Here is a 25,029-nt window from a genome sequence, read left to right as displayed (position 1 = left end):
AGTTGGGCCCCGCGTGTGGGTCGCAGTCTGCAGACAGCTGGATGAGGGGGTGGAGGGAGGGCGCGGCCTTCTGCGCGTCCCCGTGCTCTGTCCCGCCGAGCCCGGGCGCGCCTTGTGGGTCCGGCGGAGGGACCCCACCCAAACCCCTGTTCGCTACACTCACGGAGCCCTGTGCATTTTATTCTTCAACTCTTGTTGCAGTTAAAGCACTTGCTTGAGAATCCTGGATTCATGACAGGCACGGGATCCCCCGATCCTCTGTGTGGACCCTCAAAAGAAATTTTATGTAGGAATGAAGCAGGCATGAATTAATGAGAAGAATAAAAATGAACACTAAGTGATGGTCACACTGCCACAAACCTAACTCAAAGTGCTGTCGTGTTTCTTTGACCTCACCTGCATTTTCTAGTGAGGTAGAGGATGCGGTGGCGGAGGAGAGATGAGAACCTGCCCTGCGCTGGTCCTGTTACCCAATCAAACTTGGGTCCACTGGCCCCAGTGCAGTAAAGCCAATCTACTGACATGAAGTTGTGGTGAAGGAAAAGTGCAGCATTTATTGCAGGGCGCCAAAGCAAGGAGTCCAGGCAGCTAACGCTCAAAAGATCTGAGCTCCCCCCCACTGGCTTTCAGGGAAAGGTTTTAAGATAGGGTGAGGCAAGGGGGCTGAGGGGTGTGTGGTCAGCTCGTGGGCATTCTTCTGATTGGTTGGTGGTGAGGTAACTGGTAATCAACATCGTCAACCTTCTGGTTCCAACCAGTCTGGGTTGTGGGCAGCACGCGGTCAACTTCTTCCACCTAGTGGGGGCTTCAGTATCTGCAAAAAATAGCTCAAGGATATGGCTCCAAATAATATCTGTAGCCCTTGAGGAGGCAGTAAAGGGCCTTGACTTTGCTTAGTGGCTAAACTATTATTATTTTGTCTTGCTTGACTGTTTTCCTTTGTTTCTGCATTTTCTCACTTCTCTGATTAAATTTATTCTTTGGAACTCAGGGAAGGCCTAGGAGGCTAAAGTTTTTCTAAAGACAAGAGGCAGGCAGAGGACACGGTGGCAGGGGCGGGGTGTCTGCCCCGGGAAGGCCCCATAGGGTCCTGCTCCGTCAAGGTCCTGGTTCTTTCCAGGCCCTGGCTGCCTGATGGAAGGGGCCCACCATGCCTCAACCTGCACCTGACTATGACTGACCTACCTGGAGGGAAACAGAGACACATGCCCGGCCCACAGCAGCTCAAAGCTTCCTTCTCTGCCCTAGAGAACTCCCCCACTTTCCTAAAATTCAGATCCACAGTCCCATAGCCCCTTAGAATTCCATGCTTTGGAATTGAGTCATTCAGCTTTCAGAAAATATCGCATATACCCTTTATACTCTATGAACTCTACCACAGGATCCCGAGCAGAGTCTGGTAATCAAACGTGTTCATTTTTCTGCAGTGACGTCTGAAAAATCAGTTAAGTGGGTTATAGAAAGACTCTAAATAGCCTCATGGCAGTTCAGGTCAGATTTTGCTGCCAAATCAGTTACCAAAATCTTAAGGTGTTGGGGTCTGGACTGTGCATTTAAGGGCTTGTAAACCTTATTTGGACACAAATACTTTTCATTTGTTATGTCCATTTTCATTTCTGTTCACATTACTGTTGCTTGTCTTACAGGCAGAAACTCTGACATCTCTCTGATGGGCAGAGCAGTTACCTGGTCCCACCCTGGGGAAACCTTCGGTCCTGGCCAAATATTCCTTGCCTTCAGCAGCTCTGTCTGCAGCCCTCCTCACTCCCCAACCACCCTGGATCTTCTGCAGTGTACAGGTCTCCTCGTTTCTCCACTTTGACTTTGCTAATGTGTTTACATCGGAAAAATGAACTCTAGTAAATGGAGGCCTCCCAGCTCTCCCGATTTCTAGTCTTTTTTTTTTTTTTTTGTCTTCAGTAACATCTCTGCTGTCCTTTTTTTCCTCAGACCTGACCTTCAGGTGACTTTCTGATCCACCCCAGTCCCTTTAGCCTCCATATTCCAGGGGAGTTCAACCCACAGACAGTCGTGTTGTTCTTGTTCCTTATTTTCTTTGGCTCCACGTGTCTTTGTTTTCTCTTCTTTCTCTGGGAATGTTCCTATTTAAACACGTCCTAGTTCCCAGTTTCCTTCATCCACTTGGTTGCCAGCCCCCAGCCTGGGGGCCCTGGATCCCGAAGGCCTACTAGGGAGCACTCTTCAACACTTTAGTCAACCGGGGGAGGCCCTACCTTGCCTGAATCAGGCTGTGCAGACCAAAGAGGCAGGTCCCTTTGTTCTGGCGCTAGGTCAGCTCAGTGTGGTGACCAGGTCCATCCACACTGATGAGTGAAGAGCAGGGAGACCCGGGCTCCACTGAAAGAAGGCTGAGGGGTCCCTGGTGTGGGAAGGTGGGGACATTAGGGTTCCACTTGCTGCTCTAGTGTGTGGTAGCATATTTCAGCTTGACAGATCAGGGAAGGCCTCCCAGAGGTAACACAGGAGCAGAGCCTGGATATGGGGGTGGGAGGGTGGGGGATGCAGCTGTGGAAGATCTGGAGGGAGGTGTTCCAGGCAGAGGGAACAAGAGGTGCTGGAGCTCTGAGGTGGGAGCCCAGAGAAAAAGAGAGGGAAGGAGGCACGGGTGTGGGTTGGATCCTGTAGGACCCTGTGGGTCAGGGGGAGGACTTTATTTTTCGGTGTGATGGAATCCCTGGAGGGCTTTAAACAGAGAGGATGTAACCTAGGGATGTTTTTATGTTTATTTATTTATTTATTGGCTGCGCCGGGTCTTAGTTGTGGCACGCAGGATCTTTCTTAGTTGTGGCATGCAGGATCTAGTTCCCTGACGAGAGATCGAACCCGGGCACCGCCCCCCCGCATTGGGAGCACGGAGTCTTAACCACTGGACCACAAGGGAAGTCCCTGATCCAGGGATATTTTAAAAATGTCCCTCTGCGGACTTCCCTGATGGCGCAGTGCTTAAGAATCCGCCTGCCAATGCAGGGGACACGGGTTCGAGCCCTGGTCCGGGAAGATCCCACATGCTGCAGAGCAACTAAGCCCATGCGCCACAACTACTGAGCCTGCGCTCAGACCGAGAAATGTGCTCTAGAGCCCGTGTGCCACAACTGCTGAGTCCACATGCCACAACTACTGAAGCCTGTGCGCCTAGAGCCTGTGTTCTGCAACAAGAGAAGCCACTGCAATGAGAAGCCCGCGCACCACAACAAAGAGTAGCCCCCGCTCACTGCAACTAGAGAAAGCTCGCGCGCAGCAACGAAGACCCAACGCAGCCAAAAATAAATAAATAAATAAATATATTTATTTAAAAATAAAAATGTCCCTCTGGCTGCTGTGTGTAGATCCTGTCCACGTCCCTCTCCCTCCCACTCCTGCTTTTCCTGAGTTCCTATTTCCTTTTGGCCATCTCCCTCTTGTTGGTTGTTCCTTGGTTTGAGAATGTGAGATGTCTCCACAGGTCATTCCTAGAACTCTTCTCTCTTCTCCTTAGCAAATTGCTCTGTCATTCACACAAGGCTGTATACTGTTCTTGCACGTGGATAGACTCAGATCTTCTTTACTTCTTGATGCTCTCCTGGTGCGCTTGGATAGCAGATCCAGGGCATGAAAGCAGGGCTCCAAATGGTCAGTGTCCTTCACACTCTGAGGGCAGCTGTGTCTTGAAGGCATCTGGGCCCAAGTGTGGAGGGACCATGCTGGTAAACATCTACCGGAGCCCACTGCCTAGAAGAATCAACAACGTTAAGAAAAAGAATTGCCACAGCAGTGTCCCCCAGGGTTTCCACCCATTCGAGCTGCTGTAACAAAACACCACAGCCTGGGCGGCTTACAAACAACTGAAATTCATTTCTCACAGTTCTAGAGGCTGGAAGTCCAAGACCAGGGCACTGGTAGATCTGGTACCTGGTGAGAGCCCACTTCCTGGTTCATAGATGGCCGTCACATGTCCTCCCATGGTGGAAGGGGCAAAGGAGCTCTCTGGGGACCTCCTGTATAAGCACACTGATGCCATTCACGAGGGCTCCACCGTTATGACCTAATCGCCTCCCAAAGGCCCCACCTCCTAATGTCATTACCTTGGGGGTTAAGATTTCAACATAGGAGTTTTGAGGGGACACGAGCATTCAGACCACAGCCATCAGTAGGAAAGAAGAGGTGTTTATTCAAAGTCTTCCTCCACAGAAGTGTCAATTAGCAAGAAGAGCATTTTCCTAAAAACCACCAGGATCACATCTCTCTGCTCCAGCCACACACGGCCACATTACTACAGAGTTCGAGAAATGACATCGTTGCTTTTCCTGCCCTAGAAAGAAAACTTACTTATGCTGCATGGTAAGTGGAACCCAGTAAACAAATCCTTCACATCTTGAGAGATTAAAAACCAACCAACCAACCAACCCAAACCTTCCTAGCTGAGTGCCTGTTATGATTTACACAGGGAGGAAGCGGTCAGTGGCAGGAAGGTGGGAGGGCTTCAGTCCTGGCCTCGGTCTGGGACGCAGGCCCTCAGGGAGGGAGTGGCCAGCGCGGTCTGCTTGTCACGTGAGGCTTGGCCGCCAGGGGCAGCCACAAGTCGGTACGGCGTGGCTCACAGGAGGGGCAAAACCTCCTCCCTCAGTGGAGTGCTCTTCCCTGCCACCCCAACCACTTACAAGGGCCACAGGGGAGGCACGCGTGCTGCTCCCATAGCTCTTGCTGTGAGGGCCTCCAGCTTCTCAAGTCTCACCCGAGGCCTCAGCCTCGAAGACCCGGAGACGTGCGCGCATCAGCCAAGCTCCCTGCTGCAGGTGGGCGGGCCCGCAGCAAGGAGTCGGCAGGAATTCCATGAGGCTCAAAGGCAACAGAAGACACAGGTGATGGGCATTTTGCCGTTTAACTACAACTTTGCTGACATTTTTTTAAAATTAATTAATTAATTTATTTATTTTTGGCTGTGTTGGGTCTCCGTTTCTGTGCGAGGGCTTTCTCCAGTTGCGGCGAGCGGGGGCCACTCTTCATCGCGGTGCGCGGGCCTCTCACTATCGTGGCCTCTCCTATTGCAGAGCACAGGCTCCAGACGCGCAGGCTCAGCAGCTGTGGCTCACGGGCCCAGCTGTTCTGCGGCATGTGGGATCCTCCCAGACCAGGGCTTGAACCCGTGTCCCCTGCATTGGCAGGCAGATTCTCAACCACTGCGCCACCAGGGAAGCCCTGCCGACGTTTTAAACCCAAAGATGTCGACAGGTTCTGTTAGTCCCTCCTGTTGCAGGATGAAGGCGTCCTGAGCCTGCACTGCTGGACATACACACACACACACACACACACACACACACACACAAATATGTGTGTGTGTGTGTGTGTGTGTATGTATTTATTTGGCTACACCACGCGGCACACGGGATCTTAGTTCCCACACCGGAGACTGAACCCGTGCCCCCTGCAGTGGAAGTGCGGAGTCCTAACCCCTGGACCGCCAGGGAACTCCCACTGCTGGACATCTGACACGGAACTTGCAACTTTCCTCAGAAGGGTAGCCAGCCTTAAATCCCTTGCTTCTTCTGCCACCCTCAACTTTATGGCCCACGCCTCCATCCGCATCCTTGTCTCTGGAGCTGGTGGGTCATTCTGCCCATTGAGCGCTGCTGGCCTTCTTGTGCCCTAGCCAGGCCATTATCGCGCCCGAGAACAAACTCTGAGGCCAGGCTGGGCCCAGGCCTAATGGCACTTCTTTCCTTTCTTCACGTGGATAGAGGGCTAGATGCAGCTTTGTGCCTGTGTCCTTGCCCCTAAAAGGTCCCTGGTCCAGTGATGGTGCTTGTTTCCCTGGGGGCCTAGGGTGTGAAATGGTCTTACACACCAGCTTATATGAAATGTGCCATCCACTTAGTATGAACATTTGTATTCATCCTGCCCCTCCTCTGCCTTCAATGATTCTCCGGAAAGGTCAGCCCTGTGATTCCATTTACCCTAGCGTCCTGGTGACCCCTGTGGCTCCCAGAAGGTAACAGGGCTCCAGTTTGGGAAGGGCCATGTGCGGGAGTATCCCCAGGTGCTGAGTCAGCTCCCAGAATATGCTGGAACCCAGCCTCTGCTGAAGGGCTCCCTTTGCCTGCAGGACCCTCTCCCCCATCCATCCATCAGACCCTACCCTAGTCCCACCTCCTTCCTGAGGCCTGTGGTCTCCCAGTGAGTTCCCAGAAGGCAGCCGCATCATGTTTTCTTTTTATAATTCTCCTCCTCTCCCCTCCCCTTCACACCTTGCCCTTGGCAAGTGCGCAATTGATGCTTGCATAGAGCCACCTAAAGTCATTACAGTGACCAGCCAGCAGTGATGGCCTTTCTCCCCGCCCCCCACAACCCGTGACTAGGCCCTTGAGCTGTTGCGGTGATGGAGGTGGGCAGCAGGGGTGAGAGGCCAGCTCCAACGGGGCAGTTCTGTCATCACCTCCCAAAGGGGAGCCCAGCCAAGCCCCTGCATCCCGACGGAAGCTCTGTGGCGGGGAGCTGGAGAGATCAAGCGGGCCTCTCTGAAGGGTGAGGATTGGGAGTCTGGGAGAAGTGGGGTGGAGATGGGATAAGAAGGAGACTTTTTTTTTAAGGAAAATCAAGAAGCCACTATTTGGTCTGATAGGGGGTTTGCAGATTATCTACAGCTTTTTGGTTTTGTTTTTAATAAAATCTCTCTGGCAACAGAAGAGGAACCCCGGTGGTGGTCATGACGAGGCCAGCAGACGGGCCGGGGGAGAACCCCAGACCTGGGGGGCGAGCGCTGCCTGCCTGCATGGCACCAGGCTGCTGTCTCGGGGGCGCTGGCGAGACAGGCTGGGACCTGGGACTCGGGACCCTTTCCCGGAGCGCTTGTGCCTGGACAAACGTCTCCTCTCCTCAAGCAACAGGATGCAAAGAAACTGTGAGGGACTGAAAAGTAACTGCACGCATGCGCAGGTGGGGTCAGTTATGAACGGTAAGATCCAAAAAGGCCAAAACCTAACTGCCATTTCTGAGGTGCGCGGAGCAAAAGCGGGGTCCTGCACGTGATCCCTGCACACAGCACCGGCCAGGGGGTGGGCAGACCACTGAAGCCTCCTCTCCAGCCCGACCCAGCCGTCGGCTCCCACCCTCACCCCACTGAAGGGACCGGCTCGCTCGCCACCCCTCCAGGCCCACTCCGGCTCAGGGAGCGAGCGAGGGCACCTGTTACTTGTTCTCACTCCCCCTGCTGCCGCTCAAGTCCCACTAAAGCCTTGCCGGAATTTCTCGTCTGGTCCCTTACCAATTTCTATTGATTACATAGTCCAAGGACCCAGGTTGGTAACACTGGTAAGCCATCCTCCATTTCCCAGAGGACCAGCTTTCACGGCTAGATCTAATCCTCATCCAGTCCTCACCCGGTGCGGCCAGGGAGGAAGCACGTGTCGCAGCGAGAAGAGCTGGAGATACAGAGGCACGGGAGGGGCGGGCAGGTGAGGGCGGGAGGGACGGGTGGCCTAAGCTGCTCTCAAGGCTTTCTCTGCCTCTGCCAGGACAGGCCTCGGGCCAGGAGTTCTGCAAACCAGTCCCATAAGCACCTCTCTGGAACTTCAGGAGACTCCCTCCTGAATTTCAGAGACAGAAACCTGCCCGCCCTTGAGCATCTGCCGTCGGGTGGTGTGGGACCCCACGGTGCTGACACGTAGCTCAGCTGTGAGCTGCCGGGCCGTTGGACATTGGTGTTCTGGTGTTTTCATCCCTTGTCGGGAGATTTTGACCCTTTGCCCTGTTCTTAGAACTCTTGGGTCTTCCCGTAGCCTGACAAAGGATCAAGATCTCGGCACCGTCCTGCAAACTGAGACACTTTTGGCCAGGGCTAAGTCGTTTGTTCATGTTGGATCAATGGCTTCAGATCATGCATCTCCATGGTATCTCTGGTCCACAGAGAAGAAAATGTATCACTCCTGCCGTTAGCTTTTCAGATCTGCTGTCCAGTTACTGACCTGGGACTCGCCTTGGAAACGTGATATCTGTACCTGGGGCTTACGTGGGAGCTGCCTGCACCACAGTGCATTTTAAAATAAGGTTTTCAGCCTAAGATGCCTGTCCTTCAGGCTGACCTGAGCCCTGGAAGGCATGAAAAGCAAGTTTCCCATGGGGACAGAGTCCAGGGAACTTGCCAGGGACGGGCCTGCGGAGCAGCACAGCGGTGGCCTGTCCAAGGGCTCTGGCAGGCACAGAGCGCCACTCAAGTTAGCGAAGAGTAAACGGTAATTTATACTGGGGATCCCAAAGGGATAATTTTTTTTTTTAATAATTTTTTAAAATTTATTTTTATTTATTTATGGCTGTGTTGGGTCTTCGTTTCTGTGAGAGGGCTTTCTCTAGTTGCGGCAAGTGGGGGCCACTCTTCATCGCGGTGCGCGGGCCTCTCACTATCGCGGCCTCTCTTGTTGTGGAGCACAGGCTCCAGACGCGCAGGCTCAGTAGTTGTGGCTCACGGGCCCAGTTGCTCCGCGGCATGTGGGATCTTCCCAGACCAGGGCTCGAACCCGCGTCCCCTGCATTGGCAGGCAGATTCTCAACCACTGCGCCACCAGGGAAGCCCCCAAAGGGATAATTTTACTTTTTCTACTGCATACCTCCAACAGGGCGAGCAGGCCTGGGGAAATTTTGACGGGACTGAGAAAATCCATCAGCTTGCTGGGAGTCGTAAGCCATTACACCGGAAAGGCTGAAATACGGCACCCAGTGTCTCAACACCAACCTGGGCCTGGAGGTTTCTTCTCTGAGCCTCTGACTCGTCTCTGAAACGTGAATCTGCTTTCCCGTGCTTTGTTACGTGTGGTTCAAGGAGCACTGTGACCCCTGTCTGAAGTGGCAGAGCCGTGTGACGACAGTGTTCCCAGGGGACACCTGACGTTTATCATTTTGTTTAGGTAAAGACCGAAGGGGTAGCAAAGAGACAAAAATTAAAAGGGCAACCGTCACCATGGTAACAGGCAGGGACCAGGGCCCATGGAACAGAGAAAGCAGCCTTGCTGTGGTAACAGAGGATCCTAAATGGGGAGCCCCAAAAAGGAAATGCAGGCCAGGCTCAGACTGCTGCTTGCTCTGCTGAGGAAGTGGAGGTAGCTAATCTCAGCACTCTCACTGGAAAGCAAGGGCAATGAAGCTGTGCTACAGCTCGGCAGTTTCTGGAGCAGAGGAGCCTCCCGTGGTCACCTATGGCTGATGCCCAGCTGCAAGGTCTGTAGGCTTCCTTCCAAACTCCACAGCAGATCTGAAAAGCTAACGGCGGGAGTGATACATTTTCTTCTCTGTGGACCACAGATATCATGGAGATACATAATATTAAGCAATTGATCCTGGACATTTGGTTGCAGCATTTTAGTGTTTCTCCACGCCCTGGTCCTACTCACCCAGACATTATTTTCATATGGCTGTTCTGGGAGTGGACCAGCTTTGAAACCCCCTTAGGAAAAACCAGGCCAAATTTGACATTAGAGGTTTGAAGTCCCTCAGTTTTCCTCCCTCTCTTTGGAGGTTTAATTAGACGAACCCCTTTCCTACCCTTCTCCTCACTCACCTAATCTCAAACCTTTGAACTCTGAAGGCAAGTCTTAAAATGTGTTGCAGGCTTCCCTGGTGGCGCAGTGGTTGAGAATCTGCCTGCCAATGCAGGGGACACGGGTTCGAGCCCTGTCTGGGAAGATCCCACATGCCGCGGAGCAACTAGGCCCGTGAGCCACAATTACTGAGCCTGCGCGTCTGGAGCCTGTGCTCCGCAACACGAGAGGCCGCGACAGTGAGAGGCCCGTGCACCGCGATGAAGAGTGGCCCCCGCTCGCCGCAACTAGAGAAAGCCCTCGCGCAGAAACGAAGACCCGACACAGCCATAAATAAAATAAATAAATAAAAATAAAAAAATAAACAGGAGCTGTTGTTTAAAAACAAAAAACAAAAAACAACTTACTTCACAATATGAGGAGAGGAAGCTGTGTGTATGGGAGGCTTATCATCTATTACCAAATGATTTCTTCCAGGACGGGTCAAACTTCCAAAGCGTCTCAGGCACTAAGTATCTGCCTTATCCCCCAAGATCGCCTATAAAGAAGATCACACAGTCTTGCCAGATCCCTCTCAGAGTCAGAAAATTCTTGCCAAAACCTCAGTCTACTTTATCTTGTTCTCCTGTGGAAAGGAGATTTTAAAAAGACAGAAACACTCTTTTCTCTTGTAGAAGATAGGACTTTTTAGCACACACCTCTCCAACTCACAGGGCTTACTTCAGTCTTTTAATAAGAGGCGCTGTTTTCTCTTCGTCCTTGGGCAGTCAGGAATCCTGAAAATGCCCAAGAGACATACAGGACTACATCCTGTTTATTTTAAGAAAGATCAGCAACAGCTTATACTCTAATGAAGGAGGTAAGATGGAAGATTACTACTTTACAAGACACTGCAGCATCTCTCAACAGGGAAAGGGGCGGGGGGGGGGGTAGATTCAAGACCATGAAACACGCTTTTGCAACCAAAGCCCTTGGAATAACAGTCATACTCAAGAGAGTTATTTTAGCATCTGCCCGCCTGTGCCCAGCACACCCCAGTCTCCCCTGCTAAAAGCTGGCAAGGTCTCCGGGATCCTAACCACGTTTAATCATGATTTAAAATACGGAGGCACCAGATGGCCTCTGGTGGCAATGCCCAGGAAGAGCTGTGGCTGAGAAGCCCAAAGGGGCCTCTTCCCACAGCTTCGACACAACGTGCACACACGGAGTAAAGGTCTGATTCGAACTGAGCCATCAAGATCAACCTCAGGGCAGTAAGACGTATCACAAGCCCTGAGATCGGGGGCCCTGAGACAGACTCAAGACTTTTGCGCAAGTCTTGCTAAAATGTAAATCCTTATTTCACCCTGAGAAAACATCTCACAAACCCCAAATGAGGGACTTCTGACAATATAACTGATCAATGCCTCGCAAGAGCATCAAGGTCATGAAAGACCAGGGGAAACGGGGGCCCTGCTACAGGCTGCGGAGATGCAGGAGACAAGACAATAAATGCAGTGCGGGGTCCTAGAACACGAGGGTGACAGCAGTGAAAACTGGTAAAAAAGGAAGGCTGTCAGTTTAGTTCAGGGTATCATGGCCAACACTGATTTCCTGGATTTGATACTTGTACTACAGTAACGTAAGATGTTGACTTCAGGGAAAGCTGGACAGGGATATATGGAAACTCTGTACTATGTTTGCAACTTTTCTCTAAGTCTAAAATTAATTCAAAATAAAAAGTTAAAAAAAAATAGGCTGACACATCTGGGTTCAAGTCCCACCCTCCACCATGAGCCATGCCATTTTCAGGAAATGACGTGCCCATTCAAAGCCTCAGTTTTCTCATTCACAACCAGAATTGACAATTTTATTTTAAAAATAAGAATAGGGGCTTCCCTGGTGGCGCAGTGGTTGAGAATCTGCCTGCCAGTGCAGGGGACACGGGTTCGAGCCCTGGTCTGGGAAGATCCCACATGCCACGGAGCAACTGGGCCCGTGAGCCACAATTACTGAGCCTGCGCATCTGGAGCCTGTGAGCCTGTGCTCCGCAACAAGAGAGGCCGCGATGGTGAGAGGCCCGCGCACCGCGATGAGGAGTGGTCCCCACTTGCCGCAACTAGAGAAAGCCCTCGCACAGAAACGAAGACTCAACACAGTCATAAATAAAAAAAAAAAAAAATAATAATAATAATAATAATTAAAAAAAAAAATTAAAAAAAAAATCTTTAAAAAAAAAAAAAAAGAATAAAAATATATATTGGTGTATGAAGAAAAATCCTGGAGGAGTGTACATAGGGCTGTCAGCTGTGATATTCTCTGGGGATAAGTTTATAAGGAGACTGATTTCCATCTGTATATTAGTTAGTTCTCCAAATGTTCTAATTTTAAAATAACCAATTTTTATTGATTTTCCAATCAGAAGAATAAAAATACGTTAAAAGTGATGTGAATCACATACACATCACTGCTGTGTGACCACATCTGGCCTGCCGCCTCTCCTGTTGGCTCCGTCTTGGAATCCTCCAGAATCTGTCTCTTCTCCCTGCCCTTGTGCCACCTGCCTTGGCTTCACAACCAGCCCGGCCCCCGCTCAGCCTCTCCGCACCACAGCAAGCCACAGACCCCATGCCATGGGCCACCCCTCTGGCATCTCCTTGCCCCCAAACACAGGCTTGTCCCCCAGTTCCCTGTGGGCCCTCCCATGCTCAGGGTGATCCCCCTGCCATCTGCCCTCACTGTCCTGCCCCGCTTTCCTGCTCTGTGCTTCTCCCCTGCGTGGCCCAGCTCTCCTACTGAATGTCTCCCACACAGGACTGAGAGGCTCATGAGGGCAGGACTCCTCTGGGTGCGGGAAGGAGGTGACTTGCCAGGGTCCCAGACCAGGGTCTCTCCACCTGCGGACACCCAGGGCCGTCCTACGCAATGCAGGGTACTGAGCAACATCCCTGGCCTCCACCCACTAGATGCTAGAAGCCATCCTCTCCCCACCTCCCACCTCAGGTTTTAACTGCCACAAATATCCCAGGACATTGCCCAATGTCCCTGGGACAGGGGCTGAGAAGCCCTGTCCTAGACGGAAAGGGACTGCAGAGAAGGGAACTGGAGCCTGAGACACACCCCAACTCAGCCACCCTACAAGGAGCACCCCTGAAACCACGGCTTCAGGAGGAAGCCCTCACCACACCGGCCCTTGCTCACAGGAGGAATGGATTCTGAAAGTCCAGAGTTTAATTCCTGGGAGGCCGGACCCAGGGTGGTGGAGGAGTCCCAGGTGCAGCTTTCTGTACCAGTGACTTCATCACACGCTGTCCCTGTCCCGTCCTTACCTTTGGGGGCTTGAAAGGATAATCTGTAGGAAACTGGATGGTCAGGAAGAAAACTCCTCCTTGGTAAGGACTGTCATTCTGGAGGATGAGACACCGAAAGCGGATTAGTGCATTCGTGAGAGCATACAGCGCAACAAGCAAAGCGAGGGGTGCCCTCAGCATCTGCTACCTACCGGGCCCATGATGGTGGCCTGCCAGTGGAACACTGCAAGACAAAAGAGAGACGGGAAAGTGAGACTCCCTGACAAACACGTCTCCCCACCAAAAAGGAGCTGCTCTGCTCAGAGGGTGCCGTTCACGCAAGCCTGCCCTCACTTCTGACACCAAACGCCCCTGCAGGGGGTTCTGTAACTTGCCTAGACTCCAGACTCGTGAAAGGCTGTTGTACTCACAGCTCCAGTGTATCACAGGGAAAGGCTACCGATCAACATCGGCTGAGGGAAGAGCTCACGGGGACAGTCCAGGAGGGGTCCACGTGCAGAGCTTCCGCCGTCCTCCTCCTTGGCGTCCCGGCACTGATGTGTGACAGCACACAGAACACTGCCTGCAGGGTGCTCACCCCTGGCTCAGCGTGCAGAGCTTTTACGAGGGCTCCATCACGGAAGCGGGATGGATTAACGGACCACCCACGTGGCTGATCTAAGTCTCCAGCTCCTCCGGCACTGACCCAAAGCCTCCACCTTAAACCACATGGCTGGTCTAGCTAGTGCGGCCAGCCCTCGCCCTCACTCACATTGTTGGTGTGGGTCAAAGCCTTTGGGTAGACAGACAGTCCTATCAGGCAGGACGTTTTAGAGATAGCCTCCCAGAGGCCAGGGACAGAGGCCAGCTCTTCTAAGGACAGAATTAAATTCCTCACTACCCAGCTGCCAGTAAACTGCAATTCAGTCTTCTCTTTGCATAGAATGAAGCCTTAGGTAGGCTTTAGCCACCTTCCACATTACTCTTATAAGTCTTTCTCCTTAGTTCTTCACAGTTGACTCTGAAGTCCTCTCCAAAGGGTCTCTTTCAGGAGCCAATCAATGCCCGTGGCCCTGGGGCTTCAATGCGGCCACCCTCCATCTGTGTCCTCTCTCATATCCCCCAAGCGGTGCCCTGTGCTCCACGGACTAGGTGACAGAGCCAAGAGCAAGAACAAGGGGGGCTTCCCCTGTGCTCCCCTCCTGGGTCCCCACCTTAGGTGGTCAGGCCAGGCTCCCTCCTTAGTGGGTTAGGGCCTCCTCTTGCTACACATCATGCCTGCTGCCCTCTCTGGAGTCTCAGGCTACTTTCACTGCTGTACCCACTCCTAGGAAGGCTCCTGTGCACTCAGCAAGGCTGGGCTAAGAGTGGGCCAGTGACTCATTTCCAAAGCTCCCAGGACAGTTTACTCCAGTCTTTGTGGAAAGCACCTATCTGCCCCCCACCCCGGCCGAGTGGGCTGCTGAGAGCATCTGAGGGGGCTGTTATTCTCCAGGGAATTCTGTCTTCCTGCTCCATGATGAGTGTGGAATTATTAGCCCAAGGTTTCAGACCTGGTCCTGTACCGGGTTTCCTGCCGCCTGTTCAAATGTCTCAGAGATTCTACCCTTGACAGCAGGATAGGAAACTGCCAAGGCATGAGGAGCGGGGGGCAAGTGAAGGGACCAAAGGAGAGGTTTCCCAAACCCCTAGAGGTATCCAAAGACAGAGTAGCCCGTGACCTTTTTTAAACGTTTCAGGAAATGCTACTGAAGAGAACAACTTTACCTACAATAAGGCTGCCTGAACTAATGGATTTTTCTTTTGACTGCCTTTATTCCAACTCATGCTAATCATTAGCTGGTAGGTACACCTTTGCCTAATCATAATATAGAATAGAATTCCTTATTAAATAAGTGGTTTTGATAATTAACATATTAGAGAATAGGAGCCCATGGGGAGGAGTAGCTAATATGAGTGACTCCTTCTGGCAAACAGGTTGGGACCCTTTGGTCCCATTCACTTTAACCCCTGAGGTCTGCTGAGGGGCTGAGCAGGGCTTGGGGGCACAGTCAGAAGAGAAGGCCCCAAAAGAGAGAGGAAGAGAAAGGAACTTGCAGAGGGTTGCTGGCAAGGGGCTACTTGCCCACAGGGCAGGCATGAAATGGCCCCCAAAGGTTAGCTAGTTTCCAAGGCTGTACAAACCTCATCAAAACTCAGGTACTGGGTTTTCCCTGGTGGCGCAGTGGTTAAGAATCCACCTGCCAATGCAGCGGACACGGGTTCGAGCCCTGGTCTGGGAAGATCCCACATGCCGCGGAGCAACTAGGCCCGTGAGCCACAACTACTGAGCCTGCATGTCTGGAGCCTGTGCTCCACAACAAGAGAGGCCGCGATAGTGAGAGGCCCGCGCACCGCGATGAAGAGTGGCCCCCGCTTGCCGCAACTGGAGAAAGCCCTTGCACAGAAACGAAGACCCAACACAGCCAAAAATAAATACATAAATAATTTTTTAAAAAAACCAAAAAAACCCTCAGGTACTGAGTACGGAGGGCGGCTAGCCTCTCGGATGAGGATAGCCACCTTCCAGCACAGGGTGGCAGGGAAGGGTGAGAGTGCGTGTGGTGTGGGGAAGCAACGAGGGGCACCTTTAGAAAGCTGTGCCTGCGTCAGTACCAGTGCAAGCTTACCAGTGACCCTAGCTTACATTATCTTAAGCAACAGGTAAGAGGGGAAAATACGTTAGCAAGATGTGGGACGCTTGGAAGGACAACACAGATGGGGTAACAATCACGTGAAGCCACCCGTGTTCATTAACTCTGCATATACAATGGGAATCATTTCTGTTTTGCTCTAAAAAAAAATTATTTAAACTCTCGCATAAAGCTTTTGGAATCTGCCGTTTTCAGTGGCTCTGTCTGCCCACCTTCAGCTCCTCTAAGCCTCAGCCCACAGGACATGCAGGAACACACACACATGACACCACTTCTTTTATTCCAGCTCTGTGAAATTCTTCTTTCTTGTATTTTAACATAACAAAAAGTTTTAAAACACGCAGCATAAAATATGTCATTTTAGCCATTTTTTAAAAAATTAATTAATTTATTTATTTTTGGCTGTGTTGGGTCTTCATTTCTGTGCGAGGGCTTTCTCTAGTTGTGGCAAGTGGGGGCCACTCTTCATCGTGGTACGCGAGTCTCTCACTGTCGCGGCCTCTCTTGTTGCGGAGCACAGGCTCCAGACGCGCACGCTCAGTAGTTGTGGCTCACGGGCCCAGCTGCTCCGCGGCATGTGGGATCTTCCCAGACCAGGGCTCGAACCCATGTCCCCTGCATTAGCAGGCAGATTCTCAACCACTGCGCCACCAGGGAAGCCCCATTTTAGCCATTTTTAAGTGTACAAGTCAGTGGCATTAAGTGCATTCACAATGTTGTGCAACCACCATTATCCATTTCTAAAACTTTTTCATCACTCCAAACAGAATTTCTGTACCACGAAATAATTCCCCATTTCTACCTCCCCTTGGCTTCTAGGAACCTCTACTCTACTTTCTGTCTCTATGAATTTGCCTTGTCTAGTTAGTTCATGTAAATGGAGTCATCCAATATCTGCCCTTTTCTTTCTGGCTTATTTCACATGGCATGTTTTCAGGTGCACCCACATCGTAGCATGTGTCAGAACTTCACCCCTTTTTACGGCTAAATAATATGCTGTTGTATATATACACCACACTGTGCTTATTCATTTATCTGTTGATGGGCACTTGGGCACCTCTGGGGGATTGTAAATAACGGTGCAATGAACACTGGTGTACAAGTTCTGCTTGAGTCCGTGTTTTTAATTCTTCAGTGTCCTTGAAGGGCACATCACCCTTCTTTTATGCAGTCTTTCCCTTCCCGGCCTACTTTTCCTTCAGCTGCAGCTACTGCAGCCTCACAGTAAAGGATGAGTGTGCCCCAGAGCCTAAGACGCTCAGAAAGTGGAGGTGAAGTGGGAGCGCAGAGTACAGATGCGGGACGCCCAGGTGTTGGGCAGCTCGGCCTATGGCCAGCCGGCTATAGAGGGTGGCAGAGGGCTGGCTAGCGCTGCTCCTTCCGTCTCCCCTGGGGAAGAGCAGAAGTGGGAGAAAAGAACTGCCCCTCCCCTTCGCAGAGGCCAGGAGCCACCCCCCCCCGCCCCTCACCAACCCCCAGAGCTCTGCCCCCTCGTGCAGCAGCAGCAGGCCCTCCATGATTAGCTTCATGACCATTTTTATACCAACACCCCAAGTGGTAGTTGGTCAGAGGCACTTTCCAGAAGCCAACGTGCCTCAGGACAAGATGGCTTTCTTGTGCCCCAGTGGAGGGAGAGGGTGATTTCTGGCAGCATCTTGACCAGGCGGGCTATGAACTCAAGGCATCTAATGACAAAGCAATTCACAACCAAATGAAGGGAAAAACGACGATAGGTTTTCTTAAAAAAACAAACAAACCAACCCGAGGGGCTGATAAACTTGGGGGTCTTGGCTGCAAGGCTCCTGGGGTCTGGAGCCCTGAAAGGTACTTACGATCATCTCCCACAGGTCCTGCGGAGCTCGGGCCAGGAGGGTCCCTCTGCAGGTCGGTTAATTCCTGAAACACAAGACACTGAGCTCAGAGCTGGTGTGTGAACTGGGGATGCTGCTCTAACCCCACAGCTCTTGGCCAGAAGTGCGTTCTCCTGGTGGGAGGGGCTCCCGGACCTCAGGAGTGGGCTGGCCCGGCTAAGGAAAACAAGTGATCTGAAATACCCTTGAAAACAAGGGTCTACTCGTGGCTGTGAAGATACGTGGGCAGAAGGTATTATCATTTCCATTTAATAAGTTAGAAAATTGAGATGTAAAGAGGTTAAATTACTTACCCAAGGTCATAGAGCTGGAAGAGGGCAGGGCCCCATCACCCACTCAGGTGGAGAAGGGCAGGGGTTGGGTTTTAGCTCTGGGCTCCTGAATGGAAGCACTTAGCCCAGCGGAAAGTGCCCAGTTAAGGACAGGGCTCCTGTATTTCAATTTCTGTACCTCCCCTACTGCCCTACACACCTCTGGTTGTATGGGAGTCCTAAGGCTCCAAGTGGGAGATGAAGCACATGCGAATCAGTCTAGCACAGCTATCCCATGTACCAACGGGGGAGACAGGAATTACATCGTAACCAGATTCCCTTAATGGGATACCAACTTGTAGACACAATCCCCAAAAGTTATCCTAGCCCAGCATGAGCCTCAAGGCCTAAGAGTCTGGGCAGTGACTCAAACTCTAGCTTGCATGTACTAAGATGTTTCCTAATACTCCGCACCCTCCCCAGATTCCAGATCTGGGTAAACTTCTTGGGGTTTCCAGAGAGGTTCTGAAGAGAAGGAAGGAGGCACAAGTAATGGTCCATCAGGTGGCAGGGAAACTCTTCAGGGGATGGCAAACCCCAGGGTCTCGGGCACGCACATGGAGTTTAAACCTGGACGATCACATTCTTCCTTACCTGAACTATGCCTGAAACTGAGCTCATCCACAAAGGCCCTCCTGATCCCACCGTATCATCTCCGGGCATGCTAATCATTCTAGTAACCCCCACCTCTCTGGCCGTCCGGTACTTATCCCACATACGCACAAATATAATTGGCCACAGTAGGAATAATTATATCACAGAAGCCAGCAAGTGTTACAAATCAGGGCCATGTTTCATCCCAGAGGGTTGGTTTTTAAACACCTACCAGTATACCACCGGTCAGTTCTTAGCTAGTATCTAATGTATCTAAATAGGTTGCACTTGGTAAGCACTCAATACTCAGCATTGCTAGTTGTCACAACAGAAATGAGCTTGGGGAACAACTAAGGTCATGTGAGGGGACCAGAGGACATGCTCAAAAATGCAGTATGGTTCCAGGAACCTCCTCAGAACAGTTCCTTTCCTGCTTCCCTCTGCTTTGTGTCCTGCACACCTCCACTACCACTCTGTAGGGGATTGTTTATACCCTCTGCATTAAGGCAAATCCCAGACAGACCAGATGAGCAGTCAGGGGCAGGAAAAGCTAGCAGTACTGGCCAATTCCCCCCAACTCACCAGGTTTCTCCACACCTGCAGGCATTCGCATGGGCTGTTCCCTGTCCCTAGAGCGCATATACCTCATAAAAGGTGTGCTGAATGGTTACTAAGAGTTGATGATTCCTGAAAGCCCAGAAGTGGGTCTCAACTGGCAGATTCCAACTAGCACCAAGGAGTTTCAAATGCTAACAGGCATTTCAAGGAAGAACAGTGTGATGTGAAAGAAATTAGTTCACTAATATATACATCGCATTCCTGTGTTTTCCCAATAGCGGCTAGAAGACCCAGGTCTGAGTCCCAGTTCTGTCACTGGGAAAATAACTTTGACCTCTTTGGGCCTCAGTATAATTAACTGTTCAGTTGTAATTATAACACGTGCCTGCCAACCGGCCAGTACTAATGTTTGGCTATAATTTTGTAATGTGTGTAACGTACACAAGTATACCCAGTAAAGAGTCAAGGATAACAGGGCATAGAGGATGCAGTCATTAGTATTACAAAAAGAATGAGGAATGGATAGAGATCTCTAGTACTGGAAGAATACAGAAGAAACTAATAACACTGATGACACCCTGGGAGAAAAACTGGATGGCTGGGGACAGGAGTGGATGGGAGACTTTCCCCTGTAGACCCTTCTGTATTTTTTGAATTTTGAATTACGGGAATTTATTACCTATTCAATAAACACAAATAATATATTTTATAAATTGTAAAGGACTAGGCAGGTTAAAATTGTGTAATAATTATTGTTATGAATAACATTGATGATAAAAGTGAGTCCGGAAAAGGGAAAAGAAGGTTAAAGCATAGCAGATTACCAGAGGAAAATAGTTAAGCAAACCATTACACTTTAAATAGTTACACACTCAATTCTGTTACTGTGTTTCACTGAATCCAAGATCTCATTCAAGGTACCACCATCTTATATACAACTAAGAAAGAAATCACACTGGCAATTAAACTAAGACCAAATGCATTCTTTTTTTTTTCTATTCTTAATTGGATAGTCTTTTATTGTTGAGTTGTAAGAATTTTTACATATTCTGGATATATGTCCCTTTTCAGATATTTGACAAACAAATATTTTCCTTCATTCTGTGGGTTGTGTTCTTGCTATCTTTTTTTTTAAACATTTAATATCTTTTTTAAATTTTATTTTATTTATTTATGGCTGTGTTGGGTCTTCGTTTCTGTGCGAGGGCTTTCTCTAGTTGCGGGGAGCGGGGGCCACTCTTCATCGCGGTGCGCGGGCCTCTCACTATCACGGCCTCTCTTGTTGCGGAGCACAGGCTCCAGACGCGCAGGCTCAGTAATTGTGGCTCACGGGCCTAGTTGCTCCGCGGCATGTGGGATCTTCCCAGACCAGGGCTCGACCCGTGTCCCCTGCATTGGCAGGCAGATTCTCAACCACTGCACCACCAGGGAAGCCCCTCTTGCTATCTTTAAAAAAAATCTTTTTTAATTGAAGTATAGTTGATTTACAATGTTGTGTTAGTTTTGGGTTACACCAAAGTGATTCACTTATACATATATATATTTTTTCTTTTTCAGATTCTTTTCCATTATATGTTATTACAAGATATTGAATATAGTTCCCTGTGCTACACAGTAGATCCTTGTTTATTTTATAGTATGTATCTGTTAAACACAAACTCCTAATTTACCGCCCCCCAACACTTTCCCCTTTGGTTACCATAAGTTTGTTTTCTATGTCTATGAATCTATTTCTGTTTGGTAAATAAGTTCATTTGTCTCATTTTTTAAAAATTCCACACACAAGTGATATCGTATGATATTCTTTACACTTAAAACTTTTAATTTAAAACTCAGCTTTAAGCTCACTTGGGCACATGCTTTTGTTTTTCAATCACTCATGCATACCACACACACACACACAAAAGGAAAAACAAGTGAAATAAATAAATTGGTTCTCCCCGTTTAGAGTCCAAAACCAACCCTGGGTCACGGATGTCCTCACGATCATCCTCTGTGCCTTCCAGGCAATGATGATGTGGCAATTCTTAAACAGTCCTCCACTATACTGTTTCTGGAGTTTTCTTCCAAGCCACTGATACCCATTCCGCAAAGGCCCACAATACACAATCTCTTTGCACAAACCTCGGTGAATAAAGGTGACCCAGCCTCACCGACCTGAGGGTAGGTGGAACCTTCCTTTCTGTGGTCTATGAAGCATCTGGCTAGCTTGGCGTGGAAACAAAGAACTGCAGTCCTTTCTCCAGCAACATTTATTCCATTGATATGAAGCTTAATTCCCACTGTTCTGCTTCTGTGCCTGTGTCCACAAACGCTTTTATTTTCAGCATTAAGTCACAGTATCTTTTTTTTTTTTTAACATCTTTATTGGAGTATAATTGCTTTACAATGGTGTGTTAGTTTGTGCTTTATAACAAAGTGAATCAGCTATACATATACATATATCCCCATATCTCCTCCCTCCTGTGTCTCCCCCCCACAGTATCTTCTTGAAGACATTTTTAAAGCAATTACTCAACACACCAACAATGCACTTAACCTCAATATACACTGCTGGGACATGGCTTTCACATACAGATGGTGACAACCAAGTTACAACTGCTGCCGGGCTGACAGCGATTTCAAGCAGCATCCCAATTTCAGAGATGTGAAAATGTAAAAAAAAAGTTCATCTTAGAGTAGATGAAATATGGTATTATCTATACTTTCCTGATTTTCCAAGTTCTCTCTGAAGAACAACTAACATTCATAGTCAGAAAAAGAGTTAACTTTTTTTGAAAAGCTTAATCAAGTATTATGCAATCATTAAAAATTATAGGCTCTAAAGACTACAGGAGTAAAAGTCATGAAACAACATTAAGGTAAAAAGAGGGGGAAAAGGCAGAATATAAAACTTGATGTACCACGTGACTATGATAATCAGAAGCATATACATTCACAGTGAAGAGACTGGAATGAAATCTTAACAAAATGTTAACTATAATTATCTCATGGGGCTACAGATGACTTTTTAAAAGATTGCATTTTGGGGTATTTTCCAAATTTTCTCTAAAGGATACATATTGCTTTAAAAAGCAAAAAATAATCATTAATGTAAACACAAATGTAATGCTGCCACGTAAATCCCTGTCCCTGTTGAAGACATTTAGAAACGTTACACTGACACATGTTCAGATTTTTAAATGTGAATTCTTGTTTAATTGAAGGAAATACTTTATCAATAAACTGAAAGTTCATGTACAAATACTCAACTCTTTGGAAAAAACTTTTTAAAAAGGTATGAAGTTGGTTGGCACGGGCTGTGGGTTGGGAGCTAAGGGGACAGCTAGTGCAAGGCCGTCTCCTGAGCAGGACTCATACTGCTGGCACCCACTCCTCTTCCTCTGTCCTGAAGAGCTCCTGTTCAGCTCCAGTCCCTCAGGAGAGGCACACTCACCTTCAGCTCCAGGTCTGAGAGTAGCTGCACCCCTTACCATCCACCGGTTCAAGAATGAGCATGTGAAATGATTCATAACAAGGGGTAAAGGAAAAAAAAAAAAAAAGATTTGCTGGGCTTTCTGAGAACTTCTGGAAGCCAACGCCTCCTTGTCTCCCAGGGTATGTCCAGTGGGCTCTGGGGCCCAGAGTTACTCAGTCCAGAGAATTTCACAAAAATAGAGCAGGAGCTCCAAAATCACTTCCAAAGCTCTATGGATCTCCAATTCTGTGAGCAAGGGTGGCTGGGTCTCTTGTTACTTGCAGCCAGGGCTTCCTAACTCATCCCAGTGATGTCTTCTGACCACTGTGGGCTGTTTCTTCCAGGTCTTGATACAGAATTTGCAGGGTCCTCGTGCAAAATGAAAATGCGGGGTTTCTTGGTCAAAACTATTAAGAATTTCAAGACGGTGACTGCACAGCATTAAACCAAGGGCAGGGCTCTTCATAGCAAGGGGCCCTGTGAGACCTTATGAGTCACATACTGGTGAAGCCAGCTCTGGTTACTTCCTTTATTGGTTCCTACTAAGGAAAGTTCTCCCTGGCTTTGTGACCTCAATTACCTTACATCTACGGTTCCCATGTCATCCTCAAGGTCCAAACTTGTTACTCCTAGCTCTCCTTTTTGTAAATCTTACCGGCCTACATGTTCACACATGTAAGTTCAAACCTACCCTCCTTATCTCCCGCACCCTGCTCCCTGCCCTCAAAATGTCTGATTCCCCAACATAGGCAATAATACTACCATCCACCCAGCTACCCATCTTGTGCACCTCCCTCTCTCACTTTCACCACATACTCTTTTTCAAGTCCTGTGAATTCTACCCTTCCACATCATCCAAGTACAGTTCTTGCCTCGGTATCCATTCCATGGTCATTCACTTGGATGAAGCCTTTGCTGGACTTTCACAATACCCTCCACTCTCCCTTTGTTCCAGTGTCTGGCCCACTCCAGGCCACATCAGAGCCAGAAGGCTCTTTTTACAACACAGATCTGAGCATGTCATTCACCTGTCTCAAAGCCCTAGGATGACAGATGACCTCTTTCACAGAATAATTTGCCGAAAACATTCCTTTTTGGAGAGCTGTTTATTAAAAAGGAGCCATACCCTTAGAGGTCCTGCAATCTCGCCTCTGGCAATCAAGCCTAAGCTCACCACACAATGATGCTTATTACAGCATTATTTACTTTATATAAAATTTAGAATATCAGGGGCAGTTAACTCATACTGAGCACTTGATATACGCCAAGCATGTACTAAACATGTATCATCTAAGTCTCAAAAGAACACCTGTAAAAACATGTGGACACGGAGGCTGGGAATGATTAAGTGCCTTGCCCTCTGACATCCACGTCCAGTGTTTATTCACTACAGGTAGTGATTAAATAAGTTACTGGTAATGTACTTACGGAATGCTAATGTTAAAAATTACAGTTATGAATACTATTTCACAACATGACAAATGCCCACGTTTAATGCTATATGAAAAAGCGGGATACAAAATATAGCATAATTTATTTTAAGTGTAGGTAAAAGATTGGTAGTAGATATGCTAGAATGTCAACAAACAGAACTGAAATATGGCAGAACTGAAAATACCTTTTCTTTCTTCTACTGTTGCGCATTTTCCAAATTCTAGTTAATATATTAAACGCCTGCAAGGACTCCCAATTACTTACAGGATAAAAAAGTTATCCCAGCACTGCCCCTAAGGCCCACCCCAGTCCTGCCCACGCACTCCCATCCCCTGCTCCAGCAGCGCTTAAACCCCAGTCATCCCGTCCCCGCCCCAAGCGCAACCACGTCGTCTCTCCCCGGCCACTAATGCCCTTGTCCCTTTTCTACACCTGCAGAGATCTTACTCATCCCTTAGGGCCCAGCTCCAACCTCGACTCCTCTGCTCAGCCCTCCAGACCCCCCACAAGGGCATGCCCTCCTTCCTCTGGGGCCCGCCGCCGTCACTCTGCCCAGGCGGCCCGCGCACATGGGCCAAGGCGTGGGGAGTCCGCAGCTGGTTCCAAGCGCCGGGGAGAGACGCTCCGCCCGCCCCGCCCCGCGCCGCGCTAGCCCCACGTGACCTCTCCCCGCCCCGCGTGGAGCGCGGTGCCCTTTTAAGGCCGCGCGGGGGTTGGTTCTGTTTCCCTTACTGGCAGGTGTGACAGTGCTCCGTACCTTCTCAGCCGCCGTTCACTTGGCGGCCGCACCACCCCCGCCCGCGAATCAACGCTTGGGACTAGCAAGGAGCCCGAGGGCGGGAGGACTCCTTACCTTCTGGATCCGCTTCAGCGCCATCCTGCCCCGGCTGCTGGGGACAGGGGCGTCCGGCCCGGGGCTGCCAGAGGCGGCCCCCGGCCGGCTCGGCCGCCGCGCTGGGCTTCAAGCTGGGAACGCTTGCCTGCGCGTGCGCGCCGCGGGGCACTATGGGGCGGCGTTCCGCTTGTGGCGCGTCTCGGCGCGTCCCGGCGCCGGCGAGCGGAGCCGGCCCTGGCGACCCGGAGCGGCCGCGCCGCCGGTTGCCTCTCCCCTGGTCTCTGCCGACCCGCGACCCAACCTCCAGGGTCAGTGAGGGTCTAGGGAGGCTGGCGGAGAGAGGGGCGCTCGTTGGTTTAACAGGGACCCGCCGAGCACCCAGGAGGTACCGCGGCCATGCCCTCTGACCCACCCCCCCGCCGTGTTCCATCCCAGGCTGTCACATACTCCTGACAGTAGTGGTTCTGCTTTGAACTTAATTCT

At 50.0% G+C, this 25,029-nt stretch overlaps 2 protein-coding genes across 5 annotated transcripts in view; one reads left to right on the top strand and one right to left on the bottom strand.

Moving 5' to 3' along the window:
* Positions 1-537: 537 nt before the first annotated feature.
* On the bottom strand, positions 538-24,685 carry LOC132372156 (ubiquitin-conjugating enzyme E2 D4-like). Of its 4 annotated transcripts, none has more exons than XM_059934307.1 (5): positions 24,565-24,685; positions 17,319-17,382; positions 13,006-13,037; positions 12,833-12,910; positions 538-3,729 (listed from the first exon to the last, which is right to left on the bottom strand). In XM_059934307.1, the coding sequence occupies exons 1-5, from the start codon at positions 24,586-24,588 to the stop codon at positions 3,493-3,495; spliced, it is 435 nt and encodes a 144-aa protein (XP_059790290.1). In that variant the 5' UTR covers positions 24,589-24,685; the 3' UTR covers positions 538-3,492. The 4 variants fall into 4 exon arrangements, with proteins under 4 accessions (XP_059790290.1, XP_059790294.1, XP_059790292.1 ...); XM_059934311.1 differs by having other exon boundaries at positions 538-814; XM_059934309.1 differs by lacking the exon at positions 538-3,729 and adding an exon at positions 3,785-5,280.
* Positions 24,454-25,029, top strand: part of URGCP (upregulator of cell proliferation) — a 99,138-nt gene continuing 98,562 nt past the window's right edge. The window contains exon 1 of the mRNA XM_059934305.1: positions 24,454-25,029. The gene's annotated coding sequence lies outside the window, so the exon portion shown is untranslated.

This window comes from Balaenoptera ricei, chromosome 9 (assembly GCF_028023285.1).
Source record: "Balaenoptera ricei isolate mBalRic1 chromosome 9, mBalRic1.hap2, whole genome shotgun sequence".
Taxonomy (NCBI): domain Eukaryota; kingdom Metazoa; phylum Chordata; class Mammalia; order Artiodactyla; family Balaenopteridae; genus Balaenoptera; species Balaenoptera ricei.
Note: the sequence above shows the minus strand (reverse complement) of the source record. Positions and strands in the feature narration are given on the sequence as shown.

What these genes read in the sequence shown, in the direction of transcription:
- LOC132372156 (XM_059934307.1), bottom strand. Translation starts at nt 24,588, where the DNA reads ATGGCGCTGAAGCGGATCCAGAAG. An exon ending in CGCTGAAGCGGATCCAGAAG is followed by an intron (nt 17,383 to 24,564) that starts GTAAGGAGTCCT and finishes CTTGTGTTTCAG; the next exon opens with GAATTAACCGACCTGCAGAG. An exon ending in ATCCTTTCAAGCCCCCAAAG is followed by an intron (nt 3,730 to 12,832) that starts GTAAGGACGGGA and finishes TGATTCTTCTAG; the next exon opens with GCAGTGGGCTCCGGTAGATG.